This window comes from Balaenoptera physalus (genome assembly GCF_965194825.1).
Source record: "Balaenoptera physalus genome assembly, chromosome: 19".
Taxonomy (NCBI): domain Eukaryota; kingdom Metazoa; phylum Chordata; class Mammalia; order Artiodactyla; family Balaenopteridae; genus Balaenoptera; species Balaenoptera physalus.
The window spans coordinates 9,109,058-9,132,932 of NC_138900.1; the positions used below are offsets into that span (position 1 = coordinate 9,109,058).

Sequence of the window (23,875 nt, forward strand, 5' to 3'; positions counted from 1 at the left end):
GCGCTCGCCTCGCTGGCCGTCAAGCATGTCGGGAATTGTAGTCCTCCGAGGACTACAATTCGCCCTCGGCTCCCAGCATGTATTTGGAGTCCGAACTGTGCGGTAGGAAAAGGACAGTCGCGCAGCATGCTGGGAAGCGAGACCGGCTCTTTTCCCAGGCTTGCCTCCCAGACAAGCGAACCCATTTTTTTTCGGACTACAATTCCCAGCGGGCTGTGCGCGAGAGGGCGGGCGAGTTCGTCTCCCGGAAGTCCGCTCTAGCCCTCGGTCCCCCAACAGCTGCCAGAGCCAGAGCCGCCCAGAAGCCGCGGGACCAGGGCCGCTGGGGTCCGGACGGGGGTCGCCATGGTAACGGGGGCGCGCCCACGCTGGGGACGGGGGAAGGGTGGGTCCACGTGCAGGTACTGGAGACTCGTTGGGATACTGACAAGCCGCCCCTGCTGCGGTGCGATGGTCTGGGCCGGGCGCGGGCTCTCGGGATTGGGGCCGATCAAAGGCCGGGGAAGGGGGGAACTGGGAGGTGGTTCTGGGCGCTGGAGTGTACCAGGGTTCTCGAGGCCAGGCAGCTTTGGAGACCAGGTGGCAAGGGGAGAGGGCTGTGCGGGAGGGAGACACTGGAGATGGCTGGAGGGTTTTGAAACAGGGAGGCAAGAGATCAGGGAGGATCTCAGATGGGCAGAAGGAATTGGAGGTGGGGAGGGGACATCCTAAGAGGAGGACTCTCTGGGAGCGTGGCAGGAGAGTTGAAGAATGGAAGACATTGTGATAGGAGAGAGGGGGTCTCTAGAGGCAGGAAGCTGACATTGCAGGCGGAGGGGGGGTGTTGGAACTGGGCCGGATACTGCTGATGAGAGAGGTATCTCACGGGGAAGAGACTGAACCCTGGAAACGGGAAGTAGACAGCTGTAGGGAATGGGGCTTTAATGTCAGGGAAAGTGTGCAATAAAAGGGGGAAGACTTGGCGTAGGGAATGAATGCTAGAAATGAGTGGGGAGCAATGGAGTAGGTCTTTGCAAGAGGAGGGGTCTTGGAGAATAGATAGTAGGCATGGAAGTGGGAGAGGTGGGGATGGGGCTTTGGGGGCAAGGACTGGGCATTGGATTTGTCACCCTTCCCCGGGGATCGGGATGGGGCGACCTGACAGAGGGCACTGAAATGGAGAAAGCGGGAGTCAAAAGGGAGCAACTCCAGAGTAGGGGGATTGGAGACAGAGAAGGTTGGGGAGCATCAAGAGGGGACATCAGAGGGGCGAGGATACAGGAGGGAAAGGACTTCTCATTGTGGATTCCCTGAGGTGGAGAGATTCTAACTGGGAGGAGAAACAGGAAGAGGTGTGTGAGGGAATTTAGGAGTAAGAGGCAGAGCTCTCCCTCAGCTGTGTAGACTGGCTTCTGTGTCTCTCCTCCCTAGATACTCCATCTATCTCTGGCTCTGCCCCCAGGCTGTGGCTGCATGGCGTGGGTCCCCCCAGATCCCACCCCACGCCCTTTCCCTGCCTGCCAGGACCCCTGCCCTGCTAGGAAGTGGTTTTCCCTGGCTCAGCAGAAGGGGTTCTTGGAAGGAGAGTGTAATATCCTGTTTCTGTGCAGCCTGATTGGTTGGGGGAGGAGGGATGGAGTGTGTGGAGAGTGAGGCTTAGGAAAGAGAGCGGACTCTCACCAGTGGGTGGAGGCTCCCACAAGTGAGGGTAAGGGGGTTCAGAGCAAAGCCTTTGAACTCCCCGCTCTGCTTTCTGGCTGTGAGACTTCCTTTCTCTGAGCCTCAGTTTCTTCATCTGTAAAATGGGCATAAGCATGCCCATCTCAAACAGAACTGAGCCCAAAGGCAGGCTTCCTAGCTACGTGAGCTTGGGCCATGGTTTTCTCAAAGTCAAATGCCGATGAATTATAATATTACTAAGAACTAATATTTGTATAACACTTAGTATGTACTAGTCACTGTATTATACCTCTTATATTTAATAACTCATGCAACAGTCTCCTGAGGGAGATACTCTCGTTATATCCATTATACAGACGGGGAAACTGAGGTCCCGAGAGGTTAAGTAACTTGCCTGCAGACACACAGCCAGCAGTGCCAGGATTCATTCGGGCTCTGTAGTCTGTGTTCTTAGCCACTTGGTCAAATGCCTCAGTCATAATAGCTAATTTTATTGAGCACTCAGTATGTAGTAGGCACTATACATAGCACTTCCGGGATCAACTTGTTCAATGTTCACAGTAGCCCTATGAGAGTTGAGCTGGCTTTTCAGAATCATAAAAACACATTTCCTAGCCATCACTGATGATGATCGTAGCCGACACCGAGGGAACCTACTAGCGCCAGCTACTAGACTAAATTTATAAACTTATTTAACCTTCAGAACACCCTGACAAAGTGGGTCTTCTATGGAAACTTGTTTTGCTGCGGTGGGGGGTGGGGGGGGAACTGAGGCTTAGAGGGGCGGATCTTTTGTCCAAGGTCAGGGAGACGAGAGTTGGTGGAGCCTGGGACTTAGTGCCCTAGAAATGACTGCAGAGTTGGCCAGAGAAATCACAGGGGTGTTGGAGGGACCTGGGACAGGAGTGTGTGGCCAGACCAACCTGGCTGGGCTCTGGGGCGTGGCTGAGACCCTTGGAAGACAGGCCGCAGGGACACGTGGACCCTGTCTCCCCTGTGGGGATGGGTGGGGCTGTTGGGCAGGGCCGCCCAGCCCTGGCCCGCCCTCCCCACCCGTCTCCCTCCCTCCTCCTCCTGCTGCCCCCAGATCCGCTTCATCCTCATCCAGAACCGGGCAGGCAAGACCCGCCTGGCCAAGTGGTACATGCAGTTTGATGACGATGAGAAGCAGAAGCTGATCGAGGAGGTGCACGCCGTGGTCACTGTCCGAGATGCCAAACACACCAACTTTGTGGAGGTGACGGGAAACTCCCCCTCCCCCCACCGCCCCAGGCCAAAATGCCCCCCCCCCCCCCCCCCCGCTTCCTTTTGACCCCTCCTTCCCAGCCTCCTGCCCAACCTCTAATGGCAATAACCCCTCACGCCCTCCTTCCTTCCCACATTCATTTATTCAACATGCTTGCCGTCTTCCTTCCTTTGGGGGGTACTTTTTAGTGTGAAAATTTTCCGGCGTACAGGTTAGTACAACAAGAGAGAAGTTGATTGCAAACTACCCAGATTTCATAGTGTTAAGAGTTTGCTTTTGTTTTTATTTTTATAAATTTATTTATTTATTTATCTAATTTTGGCTGCGTTGGGTCTTCGTTGCTGCGCGGGCTTTCTCTAATTGTGGCGAGTAGGGGCTACTCTTCCTTGCGGTGCGCGGGCTTCTCATTGCGGTGGCTTCTCTTGTTGCGGAGCACGGGCTCTAGGCGCGTGGGCTTCAGTAGTTGTGGCTCGCAGGCTCTAGAGCGCAGGCTCAGTAGCTGTGGCACACGGGCTTAGTTGCTCCACAGCATGTGGGGTCTTCCCGGACCAGGGCTCGAACCCGTGTCCCCTGCATTGGCAGGCGGATTCTTAACCACTGCACCACCAGGGAAGTCCTGCATTTTTGTTCTACCTTTATTCTCTTTTTTCCGGCCGAACAACTTTTTTTTTTCTGGTGCCTTTTAAAAACTTACTATAAAGATGCTCAAACACACAAGAGTAGGGAATGGTATAATGAACCATCCCTTGCTGTAGTGTTTTCCATTAAGTTACAGAGATCACGGGGGAATTCCCTGGCGATCCAGTGGTTAGGATTTCTCACTCTCACTGCCAAGGGCCCGGGTTCAATCCCTAGTTGGGGAACTAAGATCCCATAAACCGTGCAGTGCAGCCAAAAAAATATATAAGTTACAGAGACCATGACGTTTCATCCCTAAATATTTCAGGATACATCTCAGAAAATAAAGACACTTCCTTCCATGACCAAAGTATCATCAGGCCTGATAAAATGAGTCATACTTCCTTACTATTATTACTCTAATACCCAATCAATACTTAAATTTCCCCCAAATCATCAAAACTGATTGTCCAAAGCCAGTCAAGGATCTTGGCATTGCTTTTGGTTTCCATGTCTCTTTGGTCTCTTTTTTTTTTTTTTTAAACTTCTTTTTTTTAAAATTAATTAATTAATTAATTTATTTTTGGCTGCATTGGGTCTTCATTGCTGCGCGCGGGCTTTCTCTAGTTGCGGTGAGTGGGGGCTACTCTTCATTGTGGTACGTGGGCTTCTCGTTGCGGTGGCTTCTCTTGTTGCAGAGCTCGGGCTCTAGGCGTGTGGGCTTCAGTAGTTGTGGCACGCGGGCTCAGTAGTTGTGGCACGCGGGCTCAGTAGTTGTGGCTCGCGGGCTCTAGAGCGCAGGCTCAGTAGTTGTGGGACACGAGCTTAGTTGCTCCGCGGCATGTGGGATCTTCCCAGATCGGGGCTTGAACCCATGTCCCCTGCATTTGCAGGCAGATTCTCAACCATTGCGCCACCAGGGAAGTCCTCTTTGGTCTCTTTATTGAGATGCATCCAGCTTTAATTCCCACGGGCTTAGCCTGTTCAAGAGACCAGGCTGATTGTCCTGTAGAATTCAACAAATATTAATCGGGGGACTGCTGTGTGCCGGGCACTGTTCTACTCACTGGTGATACAGCAGGGAACGGAACAGACCCAGTCCCTGTCCTTGGAGAGCTGACAGCTGACATTCTAGTGGGTGGGAGACTGTTAGTAAAGATATAGTGTATCAGGTGGTGATAGGTGTCAGGGAGAAAAAAGAAGCAGCTGTGGGGGATGAAATTGCTGGGGCGTGTACAGCAGGGGTTGGAACGCAGGTTTAAATGGTTTGGTCAGGAGGTCTTCATTGAAGAGGGGCCATTTGAGCCCAGACCTGAAGGAATTGAGGAGTGGAAGGAGATGATATCTGAGAAAGGAACATTCCAAGCCCAGGGAACAGCAAGTGCAAAGGCCCTGAGGCAATAGGAATGTACAGGGGCATTCCTAGAATAGCAAGAAGGCCAGTGTATCCGAGGTGGAGTAAGCCAGGGAGGGAGCAGATGAGATCACTGCAGAAGGCGCAGGGTGTTGTGGGCCATGGTGAGGACTTGGGCTCTTGCTCTGAGTGAGATGGAAGCCACGGAAGGGTTTTGAGCTGAGGAGGGACATGGGTTGACTTAGGCTTTAGGGATCCCTCTCTAGAGGGCAAGAGCAGAAGCAGGGGGACCACTCAGGAGGTGACCTCTGAGGTCCAGGTGAGAGATGCTGGTGACTGGCACTGGCATGGAAGCAGTAGGGGTGCTGAGAAGCGTTTTGAAGGTAGAGCCAACTGAAGGACCAAAGATTGGATGAGGTGTGTGAAAGAAAATGGAGCCACCAGTAGGGGGCGCTGTCACTTTCTCGGATGGGGCCGACTCAGGAAAGAGCAGGTTAAGGTGAAGATCAGCACTGAAGTGTCTGTTCTCATCCCAGCCGAGATGTCCAGGAGGGGATGAAGGGAGAGGAGCGGGGAGGTCAAGGGATGCCCACCCTCCCGGGGCATCCTGCTGCCGGCGCAGGGTGGGTCCCACACTGAGTGCTAGAAACGGCAGCAACTGAGGGACCCAGAGAGGGGCAGGGAGGCCCGAATAGACAGGAGAAGCCAGAAAGGCTGGCTGGTCAGGTGAAACTGTCACAAGGGGGCCTGACCATCTTAGGTTCCTCCCAGTCCAGGCCCACTCCAGCATGTAGCCCTGTGCAGGGCAGTGCTGGTGACACTGTGGTGACAGGAAGGAACCAGGAGGATGACAGCAGGAAAGGGTGAATTTCAAGTAGAGAAGAGTGCTGCTCAGGGTCAGATCCTGCCAAGGCCACACCAGCTATGACAGTCAGCTGGTAACTTCTCCAGATCAAGTTTTCCTGCCCTCTTGGCTTCCTGTCTTGAACCTTCCACTCCAGAGCAGGGGCCTTCAAACATGTGATCATGTATCTGTATCCGTTTTTTAAAAAAATAGAGTTAGCACCCTGATATATTCTTTTTTCTTTAATTTTTTTTATTACTATTTTTTAAATTGGGGTATAGTTGTTTTAGTTTCTACTGTTCAGCGAAGTGTAGTTCCCGTGCTATACAGCAGGTTCTCATTAGTTATCTATTTTATACATATTAGTGTGTATATGTCAATCCCAATCTCCCAGTTCATCCCACCACCACCCCCCCTTTCCCCGCTTGGTGTCCATATGTTTGTTCTCTACGTCTCTGTCTCTATTTCTGCCTTGCAAACTGGTTCCTCTGTACCATTTTTCTAGATTCCACATATATGCGTTAATATACAATATTTGTTTTTCTCTTTCTGACTTACTTCACTCTGTACGACAGTCTCTAGGTCCATCCACGTCTCTACAAATGACTCAATTTCGTTCCTTTTTATGGCTGAGTAATATTCCTTTGTATATGTGTACCACATCTTTATCCATTCATCTGTCGATGGGAATTTAGGTTGCTTCCATGACCTGGCTATTGTAAATAGTGCTGAAGTGAACATTGAGGTGCACGTGTCTTTTTTTTTTTTTTGGCTGCATTGGGTCTTTGTTGCTGCACGTGGGCTTTCTCTAGTTGTGGCGAGCGGGGGCTACTCTTTGTTGTGATGCACGGGCTTCTCATTGACGTGGCTTCTCTTGTTGTGGAGCATGGGTTCTAGGCACGCGGGCTTTAGTAGTTGTGGCACTCAGGCTCAGTAGTTGTGGCACACGGGCTTAGTTGCTCCGCAGCATGTGGGATCTTCCCGGACCAGGGCTCGAACCCATGTCTCCTGCATTGGCAGGCAGATTCTTAACCCCTGCGCCAACAGGGAAGTCCCCCACATGTGTCTTTTTGAATTATGGTTTTCTCTGGGTATATGCCCAGTAGTGGGACTGCTGGGTCATATGGTAATTCTAGTTTTAGTTTTTTAGGGAACATCATACTGTTCTCCATAGTGGCTGTATCAATTTACATTCCCATGAACAGTGCAAGAGGGTTCCCTTTTCTCCACACCCTCTCCAGCATTTATTGTAGATTTTTTGATGCTGGCATTCTGACTGGTGTGAGGTGATACCTCATTGTAATTTTGATTTGCATTTCTGTGATAATTAGTGATGTTGAGCATCTTTTCATGTGCCTCTTGGCCATCTGTAAGTCTTCTTTGGAGAAATGTCTACTTAGGTCTTCTGCCCATTTTTTGTTTGGGTTGCTTTTTTTTTTTGATATTGAGCTGCATGAGCTGTTTCTATATTTTGGAGATTAATCCTTTGTCCGTTGATTCATCTGCAAATATTTTCTCCCACTCTGAGGGTTGTCTTTTCATCTTGTTTATGGTTTCCTTTGCTATGCAAAAGCTTTTAAGTTTCATTAGGTCCATTTGTTTATTTTTGTTTTCATTTCCATTACTCTAGGAGGTGGGTCAAAAAAGATCTTGCTGGGATTGATGTCAAAGAGTGTTCTTCCTATGATTTCCTCTAAGAGTTTTGTAGTGTCTGGTCTTACATTTAGGTCTTTAATCCAGTTTGAGTTTATTTTTGTTTATGGTGTTAGGGAGTGTTCTAATTTCATTCTTTTACATGTAACTGTCCAGTTTTCCCAGCACCACTTATTGAAGAGGCTGTCTTTTCTCCACTGTATATCCTTGCCTCCTTTGTCATAGATTAGTTGACCATAGATGCATGGGTTTATCTCTGGGCTTTCTACGCTGTTCCATTGATATATATTTTTGTTTTAGTGCCAGTACCATACTGTCTTTATTATTGTAGCTTTGTGGTATAGTCTGACGTCAGGGAGTCTGATTCCTCCAGCTCTGTTTTTTTTTCTTAAGATTGCTTTGGCTATTCGGTGTCTTTTGTGTCTCCATACAAATGTTAAGATTTTTTTGTTCTAGTTCTGTGAAAAATGCCATTGGTAATTTGATAGGGATTGCATTGAATCTGTAGATTGCTTTGGGTAGTACAGTCATTTTCACAGTATTGATTCTTCTAATCCAAGAACATGGTATATCTCTCCATCTGTTTGTGTCATGTTTGATTTCTTTCATCAATGTCTTATAGTTTTCTGACTACAGGTCTTTTACCTCCTTAGGTAGGTTTATTCTTGATATATTCTTACTAATCCATGGATTATGTGCAGGAACTACTGTAATAATATTAGAAAACATACTGGGAATCCCCTGGTGGTCCAGTGGTTAGGACTCTTCACTTTCACTGCCAAGGGTGCAGGTTCAGTCCCTGGTCAGGGAACTAAGATCCCACAAGCTGAGCAGCGTGGCCAAAAAAAAAAAAAAAAAAAGTTAGAAAACATGCTCAAAGTATAGGAATTAACAAAAGGATACACTAGGAAAAAAATAAATAAAAATCAGGGACTTGAGGACTTCCCTGGTGGTGCAGTGGTTAGAAATCAGCCTGCCAATGCAGGGGACATGGGTTTGAGCTCTCGTCCAGGAAGATCCCACATGCCATGGAGCAACTAAGCCCGTGAGCCACAACTACTGAGCCTGTGCTCTAGAGCCCTCGAGCTGCAACTACTGAGCCCATTTGCTGCAACTACTGAAGCCCATGCGCCTAGAGCCCATGCTCCGCAGCAAGAGAAGCCAAGCATAATGAGAAGCCCACGCACTGCAACAAAGAATAGCCCCCACTCGCCGCAACTAGAGAAAGCCTGCGCGCAGCAACGAAGACCCAACACAGTGAAAAATATATATATAAATAAAAATAAATTTATAAAAAAAAGAAAAAAAAATCAGAGACTTGTGTTGGCTTTTGCAGTCGCCACCAGGTGGCGACACACGCACACACGCCAGGCTGGATTTTTCAGATTTTGGCCAAAGACATGGAACTTTGCAAGCCAGTATGCATATCTCTATGTGTCTATCGCTTTATCTACTTACACATGCGTATAAAATTAGAGTCTGTGTCCCTGGTTCATGCATATTTATTCGTGGATTGTGTGTATGTGATAAGGTAGTAATATTTGTATTTATATTATGGTTCAGTTAAGGGCAAGGCTGAGATTGTCTTGGTTACAGGTGGTGAGTGTGCACTGCCCAGCACAAAGCCTGCCACACAATAAGTACTCAGGCAGTGTTTGTGGAATGATTGAGTAGATTAGTTCCAGGCTGAGGAGTTTGACTCTCTCCAGAGGCAACAGGGAGCCACAGAAAGGGGGGAATGGACACCGTGGAACACCTCTGCCTCTCTCTCTGGGCTCTGGGCTTTTGCATAGCCTGTTCCCTCTGCCTAAAGCACTCCTGCCCGTTCACTTCTACTCATCCTCCAGATCTCAGTCCAGATGCCCCCTCCTCCAGGAAGCCCTCCCAGACCCCCATCCTGGGTCAGCTGCCTGCCCTCTCGGGGCTCCCACAGTCTAGCCCTGCCCACTCGGGATGACTGAGGATGACTCTGTCTCCACTGGACAGTGAGCCCTATGCAGGGAGGGCCAGGACCACTGTGTCCCCAGCACAAGGCCAGACACAGAGCAGAGCCTCAGGGACCACACGTGGAACACAGGACTGAATATGTTGGCTCCACCCTGCCCAGCACGTTGGGTCCTGGGCACGCCCTGTCACTGACTACCTGCCTCTCTGCCCCGCAGTTCCGGAACTTCAAGATCATTTACCGACGCTACGCCGGCCTCTATTTCTGCATCTGTGTGGACGTCAACGACAACAACCTCGCCTACCTGGAGGCCATCCACAACTTTGTGGAGGTGCGCAGGCGGGCGGGCGCGGTCCCTCGTCCCCTCTGTTGGGATGCACGGGCCCTCCTTGCCCTCCCCTCAGAGGCCGGGGGCGGAGGGCCACTGTCTTTCTCTGCCCACCTCGATGTTTCCTCTGGTCTCTGTCTCTCCCCTTTCCTCAGCTTCTCTCTGCCTTTTTTTTTTTTTTTTGCCATCTCATTCTGATGCCCTCTGTTCCTGTCTCTGTGTGTGTGTCTCCCTCTCCCTGCCCATCTCTCACCACCTCTGTCTTTCTCTCCCAGGTCTTAAACGAATATTTCCACAATGTCTGTGAACTGGACCTGGTGTTCAACTTCTACAAGGTGGGCTCCTGGTGAAGATGAGGAGGAGATGAGGAGGAGGGAGCCGGAGGAGGGGGAAGGGGGGCGGGCCGGACCCCCGCAGCCGCCCCGGTGCCTCTGCGAGGGTCTGTTTCCTGGCACTCGAGCATCAGAGCCCCCAGCTCCCAAGGTTTAGACCAGCATCCTGGGGGTCTCCCCACCTCTCACACCAGGGTCTCCCCTCATCCTCCCTTCACTCAGGTTTACACGGTCGTGGACGAGATGTTCCTGGCCGGCGAAATCCGAGAGACCAGCCAGACGAAGGTGCTCAAACAGCTGCTGATGCTGCAGTCGCTGGAGTGAGGGCGGGCCGGCCCCTCCCGCCCCCGGTCCCGCCCCCGGTCGAGCCTGCTCCCTTCCCCTTTCCAGGCCCGGGGCCCACCCCAGCGGCCCCCTCCCTCAGCTGCCCCGGAGGAAGGCACCCAGCCGGGTCTGGGCCACAAGGGAGGGGGCCGCCCCCCACGGCCTCTGGGCCCCAGCTGTGGGCGGAGGCCACTCGCGTGTACCGAGTAACCATGCCGTTGTCGTGTGATGCCGTGAGTGCGTGCGTGGAGCCCCCAGTAAACCTGTGGTCCCCGCCTGGCCTCGTGTCTTTTGAGCCCTTGCCTATCTTCCCTGGAAACCAGGGGCAACTCCAGACGCCCTGCCATCAGTGCATCAGGCAGTCAGTCAACAAACACTCCTCGTGAGAATTCCCTGGTGGTCCAGTGGTTAGGACTCTGAGCTTTTGCGGCAGGGGGCCTGGGTTCAATCCCTGGTCGGGGAACTATGGTCCCACAAGCCGTGCAGGGCAGTCAAAAAAAAAAAAAGCCCCAACAAACTGCTCGTGCTGAGGGTGGCGGAGGGGGAGTGCAGATGCTTTCCCACCCGTTTCTGCCCACAGAGGGCTGCTGGGGCTGGAAGCGGTGACGGATCTCGACACTGAGCACTTGCTACTAAAATAACGATGCTCAGGGCCGACACCGATGCCTCTCAGGCGCCGTTCTAAGCCTTGACTCGTAGTACCTTACTTAATCCTCGCAAGATGATGAGGAAGGGACTGTTAGTAGCCCCATTTTCCAGAGGAGATCACTGAGCTCAGAGAAGGTTACAAGGCTCGTTCAAGGTCACGTGGAGAGTCTGCAGATGAACCAGGTTGATTTTGAGCCCAGGCAGGCGGCTCCAGAATCCTTGTTCTTAACCACTAGGCCGGAGGTGCAGGCGCTGGGCCCAGTGTTCAGTGGTTCTCAGCAGTGGCACTGCTGGCGCTTGGGGTAGGAAGATTCTTCACTGTGTAAAACTGTCCACCTCCATCTGCCAAGTGCCAGCACCGAGTGGCCCTCAGCACTTGTGACAACAGAAAACACTCCTGCATATTTCTTTTTTTTCTTTTCTTTTCTTTCTGGCTGCACCGTGTGGCTTCTGGGATGTTAGTTCCCCGACCAGGAACTGAACCCAGCACCATGGCAGTGAAAGCGCCGGGTCCTAACCACTAGACCACCAGCGAGCTCCCCCCATGTGTTTCTAGTGCCCTCTGGAGGGGCTGTGCCCCCTCCGCCCATGCCCACTGAGAGCAGAGTGATGGCCGCTGGCTGCAGCCATGACTGGCATCCTTGGCAGAGCTGAGAATACTAGGCACATCCCGTCCGCTTCCATTAATGTGACACAGCTTCGCGTCAGTCTCCCAACTGCAGGGGGTAGGTTGTGTCCCAGCTCAGCTACATACACACTATGCAACCTTGGGGTAAGTTACTTAACCTCTCTTGCCTCTGTTTCTTCATCTGGAAAGTGAGTCGACTATGGTTTTTAATCTCATGGTGTGTTCTTGAGGAGTATATGAGTTAATCCTGGGACAGTTTAGGGTAGTACCTCGCATCAGTAAGCATGCATTCACTGCACAGACATTAAGTGCCTGCTGTGTGCAAAGCCCTGTGACGTTTATAGATGTGAACGGTGAGCACTGACTATAATCATTGTCATTTTACATGTGGGACACTGAGGCTTGGGGAGGTGAATTCCCTTCTAGATACAATCACTCCAACAGTGTAGTCGTTTCTTGTTGCTGCTGTAACAAGTTATCACAAACTTAGTGGCTTAAACTACCAGGACTTTGAGACTGACCACCCTGGAGGGGTGAGGGTGTCGGGGTGGGGGGGCACCCAGGCTGAGGCCTGGATCTTCGGCTGGGTGACGGGGTGGGAGGTAAGGTCCTTCCTGAGATGGGGAAAGAGCAGGTTGGAGGAATATGCCAAGGTTATTAGAACATGGAGAGTGTTTTAACTTCCTAAGGCTGCTGTAACAAATGACTACAAGCTAGGTGGGTTAGAACAAGAGGAATTGATTCCGTCTCAGTTCTAGAGGCCAGAAATTTGAAATCCAGGTGTCAGCAGGGCCGTGTTCCCTCTGAAGGCTCTGGGGGAAGATGCTTCCTTATCTTTTCCAGCTTCTCATGGCCCCTGACATTCCTTGGCTTGTGGCTGCATCTCTCCAATCTCTGCCTGGTCTTTCCTCTATGTCTGCATCTTCTACTTTTCTATCTCTTATAGGGACACTTGTCATTGGATTTAGGGCCCACCCAGATAATCGAGGACGATCTCATCTCAAGGTCTTTAACTTAATTACATCTGCAAAGATGTAATTTTTTTCCAAATAAAGTCACACTCATAGGCTCCAGGATGTAGACATGTTTTGGGGGCTACCATCAACCCACTAGAGTGAGTGTGAGCTCTTGGGGGTCACCCAGGAAAGGACCAGGAGGCCTTTGGACACACAGACCTGAGGCTCACAGAAGGAAGGATGCAGAGAGCGTTTGCTTATTTGTGTATTCAACAAATGTTTCTCGGGCACCTACTATGTGCCAGTCACTGTTTTAGTACCAGGGGATACAGCAGTGAGCAGAACAAATCCCCTGCCCTCAGAGAGCTCAGTCCCCTGAGGGTGATGGGGCAATGCATAAAGAAGCAAGTCCATGTCTGGTATGTCAGAAAGTGAGGAGTGCTATAGAGGCAAATCAAACAATGAGGACAGAAGGAAGCCTGGCAGATGGCACTGCTATTCTAGATGGATGGTCAGGAGGGCCTGGCTGGAGGAGGTGACATTTGAGCTGAGACTGAAGGAGGTGAGGGAAGGAGCCATGGGAAATTTCAGGGGAAGAGTATTGTAGGCAGAGGAAACAGCAAGTGCAAAGGCCCTGGGGCAGAACATGCAAGGAGGCCAGTATAGCCGGAACAGAGTGAGCAAAAGGGACATTGGAGGCGACGTGTTCATAAAATAGGATTAGAGGTGGAAGACAGAACACACAAGGTCAGACCTGCTGTGGTGAGGACATTGGATTTATTCTGTGTGAGATGAGAGCCATCCAGAAGGACTTTTTTTTGGAGGGTTTGGGAGAGGGTGGTAACGACCTTATTGAGATATAACTCACATACCATACATTGTATGGTATGTAATTCACCCATTTAAAATGTACAATTCAGTTGGTTTTTCTTTCTGTCTTTCTTTTTTTTTGCCATGCAGCTTGCAGGATCTTAGTTCCCCAACCAGGGATCAAACCTGGGCCCTCGGCAGTGAAAGCGCCGAGTCCTAACCATTGGACCACCAGGGAATTCCCCAATTCAGTAGTTTTTTTTTTTTTTTTTAAAGAATATTCAGAGTTGTTTTACTGTCATCACAATCCACTTCAGAACATTTCATCACCCCCCAAAAAAACCAGTACCCTTAGCTATCAATCATCCCTCAATCCCTCCATCCCCTTTCCCCAGCCCTAGGTAATCTACTAATCCACAGTCTACTCTCTGTCTCTGTGGATTTGCCCATTCTGGACATTTCATAGAAATGGAATCATACAATATGTGGGGCACGGGAATGTTCTGAGCCAAAGAGGGACGACAGTCTGCCACATCTGACACAGGAAGTCAAGGGTGGGAGCCGGGAGCCAGTGAGGAGGTGACCGCAATGATCCAGGCAAGAGGTGACGCTGGCTTGGGACAAGGTGGGGGCAAGGCGACGGGAGTAGAGAGAAGTGATCGGATTCTGGACACATCTTAAAGGTGGAATCAGTAGGATTTGCTGACAATTTGATGTAGGGCGGGAGAGAAGTCAGGGATCACTCACAATTTTACAACCCGAGCATCTGGAAGACCGGAATCACCTTTTCCAGAAGCAAGAAGACAGTGGGGGGAATATGTCAAGTTTGAGCTCTTGGGCCTCCAAGGGGAGGTGCTGCGGAGGGAGTGATTGTGTGGGTCTGGGGTTCGGGAGAGAGATCCAGGGCGAAGATAGACATTTGAAAGCACCAGATGTTATTTACTGCCATGAGATCAGCTGAGATCACCAAGGGAACAGGTGTGAAGACAGAAGAGATCTGCAGAATGAGATGAGGGAAAAGAGAAGAAATCAGAAAACGAAACAGAGAAGGAACAGCCAGTGAGAAGGAAAACCATCTAGTGCAGCATCCTGGAATCCAGAGGAAAAAGCGTGCTCAGGAGGAGAGTATATTCACGCGTTAAATGCTGTTGAGATCACCGCAGCTCTGTGAGAATGGCTCATTTAAAAATACCGAATGCGTGGGATTTCGCTGGCCGTCCAGTGTTTAAGACTCCACGCTTCCAATGCAAGGGGCATGGGTTCCATCCCTGGTTGGGGAACTAAGATCCCACATGCCTCCTGGTATGGCCAGGAAAAAAACAAAATACCGAGTGCAGGCGAGCACCCAGGGCAGCCGGAACTCTCGGACGTTGCTGGTGGGAACACAAAACGGGGCAGGTTCTCTGGAATGGTCTGGCAGGTTCTTATAAAGCTAAACATTACACTTACTTTATGGCTCAGCAATCCCTCTCCTATTTGTTTACCCAAGAGAACTAAAAACTGATGTGCAAAACTTCCACACGAACCTAAGTTAAATGAAGACCTATGTGCACGCAAAAACTTGTCCGCGAATGCTCATAGCAGCGTTATTCACAGTAGCCGAGAGGTGGAGACAACGCAGAGGCCCATCAACTGATGAAAGGATAAATAAGATATTCTATGTCCACACAATCAATTCTTCTTCAGCCATAAAAGGAAAGAAGCACTGATATGTGCTAGAACATGGATGAACTCTGAAAACGTATGCTGACTGACAGAAGCCAGTCATAAAAGACCACGTTTTGTATGATTCTATTTATATGAAATTTCCAGAAGAGGCAAATCCCTGTTGACAGAAAGTAAATTAATGATTGGGAAGGGTTGCGGAGAATGGGCTTTGGAGGTTGATAGCCGGAGGGTACAGGGCTTCTTTTCGAGGTGATGAAAATGTTCTTAAAATTGGTTGTGGTGATGGTTGCACAACTCCATGAACATATGAAAAATCATTGAATTGTGCACTTTTTTTTTTTGTCTTTTCTATTTTTGTTTTTGTTTGTTTTTTTGGGTTTTTTAAAAAGACTTAATTTTATTTATTTTTTTGGCTGTGTTGGGTCTTCGTTGCTGCGCGCGGGCTTTCTCTAGTTGTGGCGAGCTGGGGCTACTCTTAGTTGCAGTGTGCGGGCTTCTCATTGCGGTGGCTTCTCTTGTTGTGGAGCACAGGCTCTAGGCCTGCGGGCTTCAGTAGTTGCGGTGCGCGCGGGCTCAGTAGTTGTGGCATGCGGGCTTCAGTAGTTGTGGCTCGCGGGCTCTAGAGCGCAGGCTCAGTAGTTGTGGCGCACAAGGCTTAATTGCTCCGCGGCATGTGGGATCTTCCGGGACCAGGGCTCGAACCCGTGTCCCCTGCATTAGCAGGCAGATTCTCATCCACTGCGCCACGGGGAAGTCCCTGTATTTTTGAATTGTATGCTTTAAATGGGCTTATTGAATGGTATGTGAGCTATAGCTTAATAATGCTTAATCACAATAATGAATGAATAAATGAATAAAATAAATAAATAAAATTTACCTTGCAGTTGCAAACAGAAAAACAAAACCCCAAACCCCAGCGTGTTTCTGTTTACAGTGGCTTTATTCATAAGCACCCCAAATCGGAAGCAATCCAAATGTCCTTCAACAAGTAAATGGATAAACAAACTGCGGTCCATCCAGGCAATGGGCTATTTATCAGCATGGGTAAGGAAAGCAGCTGATACACTCAACAGCGTGGATGAATCTCAAATCTCAAATCTTTATGCTGAGGGAGAAAAGCCAAACCTGGAAAGCTACATGCTGTATAATTCCATCATACGACATTGTTATAAAAGCGAAGTGACTGGGAATTCCCTGGCGGTCCAGTGGTTAGGACTCTGCACTTTCACTGCCAAGGGCCTGGGTTCAATCCCCAGTCAGGGAACTAAGGTACTGTAAGATGTGTGGCGAGACCAAAAAAAAAAAAAAAAAAAAAAAACGCCAAGTGACTGAGGACAGATCAGGGGTTTCCAGGGGCTGGGAGTGAGCTGGGGGCTCAGTCAAAGCAGAGCACGAGGGAACTTTTGAGGGGTGATGGAATTCTTCCATATCTCCATTGTGAGGGTGGTTATCTGACCTTCTGCCCTATCAAAGCTAATGGAAGTGTCCACTAAAAAGGGTGAATTTTAGTATATGCACGTTATACCCCCATCATCTGACAAAAATGCTTCTGAAGCCCAAATGTTGATCAACTGATGAATGGATAAACAAAACCTGGTATAGCCATACAAGAGAGTATTATCCAGCCATTGAAAGGAATGAAGTTCTGGGAATTACCTGGCAGTCCAGTGGTTAGGACTCTGCGCTTCCACTGCAGGGGGCACTGGTTCAATCCCTGGTCCAGGAAGTAAGATCCCACATGCCAGAACATCAGAAAAAAAAAAAAAAAGAAAGACAGAAAAAAGGAAGGAATGAAGTTCTGATGCGTTCTACAACATGGATGAAACTTAAAAACATTATGTCATGTGAAAGAAGCCAGACACAAGAGGCCACAGAATGTATGATTCCATGTAGTATAGAAAATATCTAGAATAGGCAACTCCCTAGATACAGAAAGTACATTAGTGGTTGTCAGGGGCTGGGTTGATGGGGGAGGAATGGGGAGTCACTGTTTAACACACACAGGGTTTCCTTTTTCGGGCGATGAAAACGTTCTGGAGCTGGGTAGTGATGATGGTTGCACAATCTAGTTACTATATGAAAAATGACTGAATCGCTCACTTTAAAAAGGTGAATTCAGGGGACTTCCCTGGCGGCGCAGTGGTTAAGAATCTGCCTGCCAATGCAGGGGACATGGGTTCGATCCCTGGTTCGGGAAGATCCCACACGCCACGGAGCAACTAAGCCCATGAGCCACAACTACTAAGCCCATGTGCTGCAACTACTGAAGCCCACGTGCCTAGAGCCCATGCTCCACAACAAGAGAAGCCACAGCAATAAGAAGCCCATGCACCGCACCGAAGTGTAGCCCCCACTCTCTGCAACTAGAGAAAGCCAGCGCACAGCAATGAAGACCCAACGCAGCCAAAAATCAATCAATCAATAAAATTTTTTTTAAAAAAAGGCGATTTGGGGAATTCCCTGGTGGTCCAATGGTTAGGACTCAGCACTTTCACTGCAGGGGCCCGGCTTCGATCCCTGGTTAAAAAAAAAAGGTGAATTTTATGTGGTATATATATTCAATGGAATACTACTCAGCCATTACAAAGAATGAAGTAATGCCATTTGCAGCAACATGGATGGACCTAGAGATTATCATACTAAGCGAAGTAAGTCAGACAGGGAAAGACAAGTATCATATGATATCACTTATATGTGGAATCTAAAATATGACGCAAATGAACATATCTACAAAGCAAAAGCTGACTCACAGACATAGAGAACAGACTTGTGGTTGCCAAGGGGGAGGAGGTGGGGGAGGGAAGGACTGGGAGTTTGGGGTTAGCGGATGCAAACTATTACAATGAGATGGAGGGGCAACAGGGTCGTACTGTGTAGCTCAGGGAACTATATTCAATATACTGTGATAGGGATTTCTCTGGTGGCGCAGTGGTTAAGACTCCATGCTCCCGATGCAGAAGGCCTGCGGTTCGATATTGCATCAGGGAACTAGATCCCACATGCATGCCACAACTAAGAGTTCGCATGCCACAACTAAGAGTTCGCATGCCGCCACTAAGAGTTCACATGCCACAACTAAGGAGTCCACGTGCCACAACTAAGACCCGGCGCAACCAAATAAATAAATATTAAAAAATATATACCCTGTGATAAACCATGGTGGAGGAGAATATGGAAAAGTATATATATATGTGTGTAGCTGAGTCACTTTGCTGTGCAGCAGAAATTAAAAACACAGCATTGTTGATCAACTATACGTTAATAAAAATTTTTTTTAAAAGGTGAACTTTACGGTATGTATATTTCAAAAAAAAAAAAACAAAACAAAACCAAAAAAGCTGAGCAGTCAAATAGGAGAAGTGCTGAGAACAAGCCACTGGATTTGGTAAGGTGCGGGTCAGAGGGGCCGGTGGAGTGAGGAGGATGAAACCCACAGGAGTGGCTTCCGGAGAGGCGGGGGTGGGGGGGTGGGGGGGGTGGGGCGGGGAGGAATGGGGCGCAAACCCCGATCAACCCCGTGGAGGAAGTTTTGCTATAAAAGACGGAAATAGCGCAGTGGCTGGAAGGGCATCATGCGGGGTCAAGGAGATGGGCATTGTGCTTTTTTTTTTTTTTTTTGAAATAGACAATATTGCAGCGTGTTTCATGCAGCTGGGAATGGTGCAACTGGCAAGGGGGACTTGAAAATGCAGGAAAGAGTCAGGGGTTGGGGAGGAAGAAAGGGGGGATCCAGGCAACGAGGGGACAAGGGCTCATTCCTAGGATCAGTTGGGAAGGCAGGGTGGGCGGGCACCGAAGCAGGTGGAGGTGGTGTTGGAATTCACGACAGTTCTTTCTCTGATGGAGTCTATCTCCACGTTGACATGGGAAGCAAGGCCATTGGCTGAGAGGGAGAGGGGCGGCTGCCACCAGGGCCGGTCCCCCTGAGACTGAATAGGGTGGTGGAACTTGTGGGGTGGAGCCCAACCTCCGCTTCCACTCCACTTCAGCTCGTTGTTGCCATGTGGAGAGGTGGGCCCAGTATGGCTGGATCTGATTTTTCAAGAGACATTGGTGGGACTTTCCTGGTGATCCAGTGGTTAAGACTCTGTGCTCCCAATGAAGTGGACACAGGTTCAGTCCTTGGTCGGGGATCCCGTATGCCGCACGGCCAAAAAAAAAAAAAAAAAGACATTGACAATCTAGAGGGTTTTTTAATTATTATTTTTTTAACTAAAAATTTTTAATTGAAGTATGGTTGATTTACAACAACCTAGAGTTTTTTATTTTATTTTATTTTTTTAATAAATTTATTTATTTATTTATTTATTTTTGGCTGTGTTGGGTCTTCGTTTCTGTGCGAGGGCTTTCTCTAGTTGCGACGAGCGGGGGCTGCTCTTCATCGCGGTGCGCGGGCCTCTCACTGTCACGGCCTCTCTTGTTGCGGACCACAGGCTCCAGACGCGCAGGCTCAGTAGTTGTGGCTCACGGGTCCATGTGGGATCTTCCCAGACCAGGGCTCGAACCCGTGTCCCCTGCATTGGCAGGCAGATTCTCAACCACTGCACCACCAGGGAAGCCCCAACCTAGAGTTTTTAAAATTTTTTTTAAAGAAAACACGTCCAGTGGTTAGACTGAGCCATGTGTTTAAAGTCCCTGGTGCAAGTGGACTAAAGCAGAAGCCAGACTTAGCTCTGGGCTTTCAAGGAAGTCCAGTGTTTAATTGGGAGACACAGAGGAACTTGAGAAAAGCACCAAACGAGGAAGTTGCTGAAATGTTACTGGGCAGCCTGCTCCAGGCCCCGCAGGTTCTAAGTTTTTTTTTGTTTTTTTAAAAATCTATTTATTTTACTTATTTTATTTTTGGCTGTGTTGGGTCTTCGTTGCTGCACGCGGGCTTTCTCTAGTTGCAGCGAGCGGGGGCTACGCTTCGTTGTGGTGCACGGGCTTCTCATTGCGGTGGCTTCTCTTGTTGCAGAGCACGGGCTCTAGGCGCCCAGGCTTCAGTAGTTGTAGCACGCGGGCTCAGTAGTTGTAGCACACGGGCTCAGTAGTTGTGGTGCACGGGCTTAGTTGCCCCGCAGCATGTGGGATCTTCCTAGACCAGGGCTCGAACCCATGACCCCTGCATTGGCAGGCGGATTCTTAACCACTGCGCCACCAGGGAAGCCCTGTTCTAAGGTTTTTAAAGGCATCATCCCACTTAATCTTCAGAACGGCGCTGCCAAGTATAATAGCTATTGGCATTATCGTTGCCATCGCCAGGATGAGCTTCTCTTTGCAGATAAGGAAACTCTGGTTCCGAGAGGAAAGACCATCTGCCCAAAGACACGCAGTAGGATGAGACTGGAATGCTGGAGGCAGGTTGTTTCTGTTTTCTTTAAGGGGACAGATATTGGAGAGGGATCCCGCCAGAAGGTAAGAAAGAAAGTAGGAAAGAATTTCAGAGATGGAGTGAGATTTATCTTATAGTTAATGTAATTCCTCTCAGTAGCCACCCTCCCCCCACCAAAAACAAACTTTCCATTCTTAAGAATTATCAAGTTTATGTTGTGTTATGGTTTGAATTGAGTCCCCCCTCCAAACAAGAGTCCACCCCTCCATCACCTCAGAATATAACCTCATTTGGAGATTGGGTCTGTTTTTTTGTTATGTTTTTTTTTTTTGGCCGTACCACACAGCATCTAGGATCTTATTTCCCCAACCAAGGATGGAACCTGTGCCCCCTTGCAGTGGAAGCTCGGAGTCTTAACCCCTGGACTGCCAGGGAAGTCCTGGACATTGCGTCTTTACAGAGGTGATCAAGTTAAAATGAGGCCATTAGAGTGGGCCCTAATCCAATAGGACTGATGTCCTTTAAGAAGGGGAGATTTAGGGAATTCCCTGGTGGTCCAGTGGTTCGGAGCCGGTGCTTTCATTGCCATGGCCCGAGTCCGGGGAACTTAGATCCTGCAAGGCGAATGCGAGGCCTAAATAAATAAATAAATAATAAAAGAAAGGGAGATTTGGGCACAGAGACAGGCTCAGAGGAAAGACGAAGTGAAGAGACACAGGGAGAAGATGGCCCTCTACAAACCAAGAAGAAAGGTCTGGAACAGATTCTCCCTTCCAGCCCTCAGAAGGAACCTACCCTGCTACACCTTGATCTTGGGCTTCTAGCCTCCAGAACCATGAGCCAGTAAGTTTCTGTTGTTTAGGCTCCCAGTCTGTGGGACTTTCTTCAAGCAGCCTTAGGAAACGAATTCATGTTGGAAAACAAAGGGACAAGGAGAGGCAAGATAATCTTTTTTTTTTTTTTTATAAATGTATTTATTTAATTTATTTATTATTTTTGGCTGCGTTAGGTCTTCGTTGCTACTCTACGTTGTGCTGCCTGGGCTTCTCACTGCAGTGCCTTCTCTTGTTGCGGAGCATGGGCTCTAGGCACATGGGCTTCAGTAATTGTGGCACACTGGCTCAGTAGTTGTGGAGCCCAGGCTTAGTTGCTCCGCGACATGTGGGATCTTCCCGGACCACGACTCGAACCCGTGTCCCCTGCATTGGCAGGCAGACTCTCAACCACTGCGCCACCAGGGAAGCCCCAACCTAGAGTTTTTTAAATTTTTTTTAAAGAAAACACGTCCAGTGGTTAGACTGAGCCATGTGTTTGCAGTTCCTGGTGCAAGTGGACTAAAGCAGAAGCCAGACTTAGCTCTGGGCTTTCAAGGAAGTCCAGTGTTTAATTGGGAGACACAGAGGAACTTGAGAAAAGCACCAAATGAGGAAGCTGCTGAAATGTTACTGGGCGGCCTGCTCCAGGCCCTGCAGGTTCTAAGTTTTTTTTTGTTTTTTTAAAAATCTATTTATTTTACTTATTTTATTTTTGGCTGTGTTGGGTCTTCGTTGCTGCACGCGGGCTTTCTCTAGTTGCGGCGAGTGGGGGCTACGCTTCGTTGTGCACGGGCTTCTCATTGCGGTGGCTTCTCTTGTTGCAGAGCACAGGCTCTAGGCGCCCAGGCTTCAGTAGTTGTAGCACGCGGGCTCAGTAGTTGTGGTGCACGGGCTTAGTTGCTCCGCGGCATGTGGGATCTTCCCGGACCAGGGCTCGAACCCGTGTCCCCTGCATTGGCAGGCAGATTCTTAACCACTGCACCACGAGGGAAGCCCAAGGCAAGATAATCTTGAGGAAGAATATGAGAGGGCTTCCCTAAGCAGTCTTCCAGATCATTATTATTCAGCCTGAGCAACTAAGAGACCATGGTATTTGCATAATATTAGACGAGCAGGTTAACAAGAAAAAAACAGAGGGCCCAGAAACAGACCCATGCATCCAAGGAGATCTGATACAAAACAGAGGTTGCCTTTCAGGTCATGGGGGCAGGGTGCGGGTTATCCATGTGGGGCGGGAGATCCGATCTCTACCTCACATCATACACAAAAGTCATCCTCGGTAGGTTGTAAGACAAAATGCTTAGAAGAAAACATGAGAGAATAGTTTTATGACCTTGAGGTTAAGAAGGACTGCTGCATTAAAAATAATTGTAATTATGGGACTTCCCTGACGGTCCAGTGGTTAAGACTCCCCTGCTCCCAATGCAGGGGGCCCAGGTTCGATCCCTGGTCAGGGAACTAGATCCCACACACAACGCAGCCAATAATAATAATAATAATAATAATAAATTCAGTTTTGAAAGAATGCATTCCTATATTCCAAATTCGATAGCTACAAAAATGGGTACAGTGAAAAAAATGTGCCCCTTAATCCTTATCCCCCAACCACCTTGTTCCCTTCCCTGGAGTCAACTGGTATAACCAATTTTTTGTTATCCTTCCAGATATACATTATGCCTAGAGAAGCAATATAAACACACACACTCGCACACACACACCCTCCCCCACTCTTTTAACGCAGACGATGGCATATTGATCACACAATTTCTTCACCTTGGAGATGATTCCAAAGGAATAGGTAAAGAACTTTGTTATTCCTTTAGCAGTGTGTGTGGTAGAGAAAGATTTCTTAGGATACAAAAAGTACTAACCATAAAATAAAAGACTGCATTAAAAGTAAAACCTCTGGGCATCAGAAGATCCCAAAAACAAAACGAAAAGATGAGCCACAAGTTGTGAGAGGATATTTACAACACATGTAACTGACAGAGGGATTCATATCCACAATATATAAAGAACTCCTACAAATCAATAAGAAAAAGACAAAGAGCAGAATGGGAAAATGTGCAAAAGAGGGAGGGGAAAACAGCTTCAGAAGTCCTGGAAGATGGGGAAAGGGGGCAGGTTATGCACATGGGGTGGGAGATTGGATCTCTACCTCAAGCCACACACTCAAAATAGCTGAGATGTGGCCCATCAGTAGTAGTTATCAGTGACCTGGTGAAGGAGGGCCTGGCAGGAGGGTGTGGGAGCCTCAGTAACCCAGCTGAGAGTGAATTCAAGGTGGAGATGGGAGAGATTATTTCTTTCTGGCCTGGGGAAGGGAGAGGCCGGCCCAGCCCAGAGGGAAAATGTTAGGTGAAAGACTGGCTCCGTGCCTGACACCTGCCTGAGTCTTGTCGAGGTTGGGTCAGCCTTGCCTTTCCTCCCCTGTGATGCAATCCTGCCCTTGTCTGACAACATCCTCTTTATTTATTTATTTTTTGATATCTTTATTGGAGTATAATGGTTTTACAATGTTGGTTAGTTTCTGCTGTACAACAAAGTGAATCAGCTATATGTATACATATATCCCCATAACCCCTTCTTCTTGAGCCTCCCTCCCACCCTCCCTATCCCACCCCTCTAGGTCGTCACAAAGCACCGAGCTGATCTCCCTGTGCTATGCGGCTACTTCCCACTAGCCATCCATTTTACATTTGGTAGTGTATATATGTCAGTGCTACTCTCTCA

General features: G+C 48.9%; 1 protein-coding gene across 1 annotated transcript; it reads left to right on the plus strand.

The window, feature by feature from the left end:
* The first annotated feature begins 218 nt into the window (after window positions 1-218).
* AP2S1 (adaptor related protein complex 2 subunit sigma 1) lies at window positions 219-10,582 on the plus strand. The gene is made up of 5 exons (XM_082438274.1): window positions 219-348; window positions 2,747-2,896; window positions 9,537-9,650; window positions 9,923-9,982; window positions 10,202-10,582. The coding sequence occupies exons 1-5, from the start codon at window positions 346-348 to the stop codon at window positions 10,301-10,303; spliced, it is 429 nt and encodes a 142-aa protein (XP_082294400.1). The 5' UTR covers window positions 219-345; the 3' UTR covers window positions 10,304-10,582.
* Window positions 10,583-23,875: the final 13,293 nt, after the last annotated feature.

Coding starts and splice junctions, on each gene's coding strand:
- AP2S1 (XM_082438274.1), top strand. Junction 2,897..9,536: donor AACACACCAACTTTGTGGAG/GTGACGGGAAAC, acceptor TCTGCCCCGCAG/TTCCGGAACTTCAAGATCAT. Junction 9,983..10,201: donor TGGTGTTCAACTTCTACAAG/GTGGGCTCCTGG, acceptor CCCTTCACTCAG/GTTTACACGGTCGTGGACGA.